The sequence below is a fragment of the Glossina fuscipes genome, unplaced genomic scaffold (assembly GCF_014805625.2).
Source record: "Glossina fuscipes isolate IAEA_lab_2018 unplaced genomic scaffold, Yale_Gfus_2 1, whole genome shotgun sequence".
NCBI lineage: Eukaryota > Metazoa > Arthropoda > Insecta > Diptera > Glossinidae > Glossina > Glossina fuscipes.
In genome coordinates, this window is record NW_023998415.1 from 7357440 (window position 1) to 7363403 (window position 5964).

At 33.2% G+C, this 5964-nt stretch overlaps 1 protein-coding gene across 1 annotated transcript; it reads right to left on the reverse strand.

The window, feature by feature from the left end:
• Window positions 1–1228: 1228 nt before the first annotated feature.
• LOC119632246 (ionotropic receptor 75a-like) lies at window positions 1229–5422 on the reverse strand. Its single transcript, XM_038025053.1, has 6 exons — window positions 5267–5422; window positions 4477–4836; window positions 2620–2756; window positions 1947–2556; window positions 1598–1875; window positions 1229–1508 (listed from the first exon to the last, which is right to left on the reverse strand). Exons 1-6 carry the CDS (start codon window positions 5420–5422, stop codon window positions 1292–1294), a joined length of 1758 nt encoding a protein of 585 aa, XP_037880981.1. The 3' UTR covers window positions 1229–1291.
• Window positions 5423–5964: the final 542 nt, after the last annotated feature.

Genomic DNA, 5964 nt, shown 5'->3' on the forward strand with positions numbered 1-5964 from the left:
CGCGAATTTGGTTTGTATACGACATGATCTCCGTACCATGAAAATCTAACCAAAAAAAAAAAGAAAAAAAATTGATGTAAAATATATAGTATATTGAGACATGGAAATATCGTGTATAATAAATTAAGGTATATTAATCGAATTAAAATTTGTACATTGACATATATTAACATAGGCGAGTTGTTTAATGACCACTTAGTGTAGGGAAAACTTTTCATTTTCACTTTTAATTTCAACACAAGCCAGTGATGTTGTAGAATACACACTGAACATACATTGAATACAATTTCTCGCTTTTCTTTTGTGTTGCAAGTGACAAGTGGTAAGTTTATCCACCATATGGCCTTTACGATTAAGCCTCTTTTAACAATTAAGTCAATAAGATACCATAAGATATTATTTGTTATTAACACGGCAATAAAAATGTAAAACACCTTGGTGAAGATACTAGAATCCCATCATTTGAATAAAAATTTCTTTATACATCGAAGCGATATGGTTTTCACTTTTCACACACTTTAAAATTTTATGTATATTAAATGATTCATATGAGTAATACTAGCCGCCGCATTATAAGGTAGATAACGCAGTTTGTGGTGGTGCCATTAAGAACTTATCTCTGTGAGCTTAATATGTCAATACAAGAGTAGATATAACAGATTAGGCAGAACAATTTAGCTTACGACCCATCAAGGCAAGGCCGTTGAGGCATGTACGCTCTTCTTCGACCGTTCTAAAAAGCTGATATAAAAAAGTTCGACCATTCGACCAACTAATGTAATTGTAATTAATAAAATATTTTGCAGTCAGTGCACTTTGCATTAAGATGTGAGGGTACCAAAGATTCGCCGCAAGGCAATTATAAATTTATTTATTTATTTTATTTATTTATTTTTGTTTTTTTTTTGCAGCTTTAGCAACGTTGAACAATTTGAACACGTTCTAATTGCAAATAACACCTTTGGCTCTTATCTTGTTACGGAAAAAAACTGTGGTTTTACATTTATTTGATGTCCAGTTGTTCTTTTTTCACTTCTACCGAACACAAGCGCCTTTGTGTGTGTTTTACATTTTATTCCGAAATGTATGCAAATAGTTGTAAAGTGGAAATGTGGTTGATGGCGATAAAAGTTTTTTTAGTGTTAAGCATATAGATATGATATATATATTTATACAAATTGTATGTAGTCTTCGTAGGTAACAAAGTTAAAATTGTATGCCCAGAGTAGTTTAAGATAAGTCTAAAGTTGAAAAGAATTCTTCGCGGCAAATTCGAATAAAATGCATTCCTTTAAGTTGCACGCCTCTCGAAATGTTTCCATAATATCTCCAAGAGAATAACAATTAAAACTAATATGTATGAACAAAATAGCATAGCGAATAACGGAGCAGTGTATTCGAGACCGACTTGTACGAGAGCATTGTTACCCAAATAGCAATTTAAACGAGAATTAATCCAATGACGATGAAACTTACTATAGATGCCAGTTTCAAAAATGCGCACAAGTCTACAGATCAACATAAAATAGTTTAAACATTAAATTTTATATATGTATGTGTATGCGAATCATTTGAATTCCTTAAAGAGCAAACTCACCGCCAACGTAGAATTTCAATGAACGTCGAATTTCGGTTGACATGCGTGTGCAGGTCGGCCGGAGGTCGAAATAAAACTTCATTCAAATCGCATATTTCGTGAGCGTCGTAATAACGTTCCACCAAACCGAACGAGAAAGCCTCAAAAATATATACAAAACCCGGCTCATCTCTAACACGTAAAATACCCTCCTCGGCTGGTATCCAAACACTACCTGGATTGGACTTAGACTCGATTTTCCGTTTAACGAAACGTTTAATTTCCGGTAATTTTGAAAACTATTCCGCATGAGAAACAAAATCGATTAGACGGATGTTTATAATAATAATATTTCAGCGAAATAAATCACATTTAAATAGGCCGCATTATAAGGTAACGGTTCCATGGCCACTTCCAAGTTACTATCAGCCAATTGGCCAATAGTTTTAATGTCCGATTTAACCGGCGCACCCAGTAGCGTTGAAACGACTATTGAAGTGTAATAGTTATACATGATAAACGTCAGCAAGGATAAGCAAATAAACGTTAAGCGGCCACCAAACGAACTGGGAATCAATTGACTGCTCTGCACGCAAGCTGTACTAAATGACATAAGGCACGTAGTTAATAATGAAGGCACATATGTTAAAGAAATTTTCATCTTATTGTGCTCCACCAAAAATATAAACCGTAAAAGCACGCCAATTAAACCTAAGATGATAGCAAATAAAATCCATACAGCTACGCTAAACGGTTCCATGAAGACTCCGGTTTTCAAGTCCGCTTTCCTTGGTGTACGGAATATGCATATCGATCGAAAGTGGCCGTTCCTTAGAATAGGCCGCGAATAAAGTGAACGTTTCTCCGTGAAAAGGAATGGCGTTGAAAGCAAGTCTGCACTATGCTCATAGCCTACCGCACCTATACAACCGCCAGTAGTTTCCGTTACGCTCCACGTTTCTTTAAATTGATAAGAAAAGCTGGAAAATGAAAACTTGGAAATAAAATGACTATTGGTCGTTAAAGCCTATCACAGTATATACTTGCTACCCAGAATATCTTTTAATACCATCAACACCTGGAATCCAAATCTTGGCAAACCATCGATATGAGTATTGTTTTGTGACATTAGATACCCGATTAGCACTTCTTCAGGTAAATTAATTGGCTTTCTGGTCACCTATAAATACAAAAAAAAACAGAACTGATTTGCAATTTATATTAAGAGATTAAATCACTGCAAATTTTTTCAGACAACGACATTTGCTCATAGACTTAGTAAGTACTTTGAAGCTTTGAGAATGTGTGGAGAACAAATGCATTGTGGAAATGTTTTCCTTGAAATGTTGAGCTCTACCTTAAGTGTTGCGAAAAGTACACTTGTGTCGAATAAATCCCTGCTGGGAGTACATCTTCGGCAGATGTAACAAAATCGGCAGGTTCTGGTATATAAGCTTCGAAAGAAAAGCATGAGGGCAAATATTTGAACGTGGAGGGGCATTTTTACGGTTCTGCGATTGCAGACTGAGGGCAAAAGTCAATAAAAAATGTACTGAAGTGAAGACACGTTTCTACAATGCATTTCAATATTTTGAATTGTTTTCAAATCGATCCGCATAGTGTAACTTAAACAATTTCCATTCCACTTAATCAAACTATTTATAGTACTTTTAAAAAGTCGGTTTCTAGTGAAGCAAGGCCCGAATTGCTTGCCAGCAAAATAGTGTGTTTCTTTGGTCAAAAGCCGAACTTTTTCATTCAGAAATGCCAGACAATTACAAACAATTTTCAAAATCCGATCAATGCTTTACTAGATAACAGGCCTCGAGAGAATGGCTCCAATTGATCCATATTTACCATTTTCAAAAATAATGTTTTTCCTAACATTTAAAAATACGCCTAACAACCTACTCCAATATTATTATGCTATTACCTCTCCTATCATCCTAAAAGATATTGAATAGGAAGCTTTGAGATTGATATAGGAAGCTTCAGAGATCCCACAAAACGTATATATTCTTGATCAGTATCAAATTCTACATTCATATATCCGTCTGTCCGTTACGTATAATGTCTGTTGTACACATTTTTCTGGTCTCAAAAGCAAAACTGTCGACTTCGAATTTGGTAGAAACATTACAAGTTCTTGCACCCGGACTTGTATCGAAAATGAGACAAATTGGTACAGCCACACGCCTACTGTACTATGTAAACTGCGAACACCGCTGCTCTTCAAAAGGAATAGAAAATTGGTTTTTTTCTCATTACTCATAAAGTACAAAAGATGAATCTACAAAAACTTAAGCGCATATTCTATGAGCGCTACAACAGTATATCAAAATTTTAATTTTTTTTCAAAACGTTTATAACCCGCAAATTCCCCATAATGTATACAAATTCGTGGACAATTTCAAGTTCGGAATGCACATAAGCATGTCCTTGGCCATTGATGTCTTTTAGCCATCTGTCCGTTTGAGCAGTAGTAGACAGGTGCTAAACATTCTCTCGTTCGCAAAAATTAAGATATTGTTGACGCGCCTATGCGACAAAAGCTTTTATTTTGAAAAATAGAAAAAATCAACCGCAGCCACTCACATATTACAGAGCATGAAAATTTAGTTCTTTTGCTTTTTTTTTATCATTTTTACGATGACGATGATGGATATAAAAGATTCGGTCACGACCAAATATAATTTTCTTATATTTTTTTTAAGGCTGTCACTGTGCTTTCCCTACCTAATCTACAAGATTTATAAAGGACTATGAATGACATAAGAAATCGAATTAATAGCTTAGACATAGGTTTAATTTAAATTAAAATAATTATGTAATGGTTTAGTAAAAGTTTTAATATTCGAAATATTTGATATACATCACATATATGCGCAATATAAGCTTACCACCGTACATACTGTCAACGTTATGTCCGACAAACGCTCACGATTACCGGATTTAGATCTTTGATGCAAAGTGGACAAATATTTTTGTAAATGACAATTGGTATGGGAACAGGTTACAGCGTGATCTGCAGTCATGTTTAATCGGCCTCCCCATTTTTGACCCTTATTATAAACATCGTATAATAAAAATGTCGAATTTTTCGATGAATTGATATGTTCATCACTAAGCATGGCATAGGTAAGGTCCGTATTAATGAAAAGATTAAAATTCGAAACAAAAATTTTAAATTTCATTATATTGGACATCTCATCATAGATTAACCAACGATAGTGGTGATCAAAGAGTTTCAAGTCGTTCGCCTGAAAAATCAAAAAAAATTAACTTAAATAAACTGTAGCCCTTTTGAAGCATTACATTAATTTTATGATTTAATGGATAGGTTTAAGTAATTAATATATATGATCTTGATGGGAGCTGTTCTTTTGTTTTCTTAAAGTTTTTCGCCCTTTTTTTTTTTTGCGAAATGAATTCTCGACGAATTCTCTCCCAGGAAATGGTAAACTGAAACAGTTACGCGAGAAAGTAGTAAATATTTGAAACTTTAAGGAATAGTTTTGCCTAGTTGCTCATTGGAGCTATATAGAAGTTCATGAGCTATAAACGACAAAAAGTTCTTAGTTGAATGTAGAGATCTAACTGAATTCATTGCTAATGAGAGCATAGCGCAGCTAATGTTCAATCAAGTGGTCACGAGTATAAAAAAAGCTGAATACAATTATTTTAGATAACCTTATTTAAAAGTGCTCCCGATTGCCAGCAATTAAAATCGATAAATACTCCCATAGAGGATCGTTGATGCTGAAAATAACGTTTTATAAAATCATGATCCGCAATAGCATAATTCGCGTTTATATTTTGCATATATATGCCATAGTTTGAAGTCATTCTCCGCAGTTGCAATTGAGCTAAAAAAAAAAAAACGAAAGGAAAATAGAATAAAAAAAAAAAAATAAAAAAAATAAATAAAACGAAAAAAGTAAAAAGAGAAAAAGAGCAAAAGATAACTCATTGAAATCCTGCAACACAATGCTATTCATTTCTTGTGGTACTTTTTATATTCCAACAATTGAAAATGGCTGCCATTTGCACTTGATTCTGCATAAAATTGTGCAAAATAAAATTTAACAATGCAAAGTTTATCATATTCGGGCTTTCAATAAATTATAACAATTTCCGGTATCTTCAACTTTATATATGTATATGTTTATGGATTTATATATACATATATATATATATGTATATATGTATATATAAAATGAAGAATTGCTTAAATTTCCGTTTATATTTTAAATATGAATAGCGATAATTTTTTATTGTATACAACATTTTTATGCATTACGGGGCCACTTTTTATAGTCAAATTATATGAAACGTTTTTATGATGTATGTATGGTGTCTCTATGAGTGTTGCATTTGTTTTTTTTTTT

Coding starts and splice junctions, on each gene's coding strand:
- LOC119632246 (XM_038025053.1), bottom strand. CDS start 5,422: ATGACTTCAAACTATGGCATATATATGCAAAATATAAACGCGAATTAT. Junction 4,837..5,266: donor CGGGAGCACTTTTAAATAAG/GTTATCTAAAAT, acceptor TTGATTTTTCAG/GCGAACGACTTGAAACTCTT. Junction 1,876..1,946: donor ATAATGCGGCCTATTTAAAT/GTGATTTATTTC, acceptor CATGCGGAATAG/TTTTCAAAATTACCGGAAAT.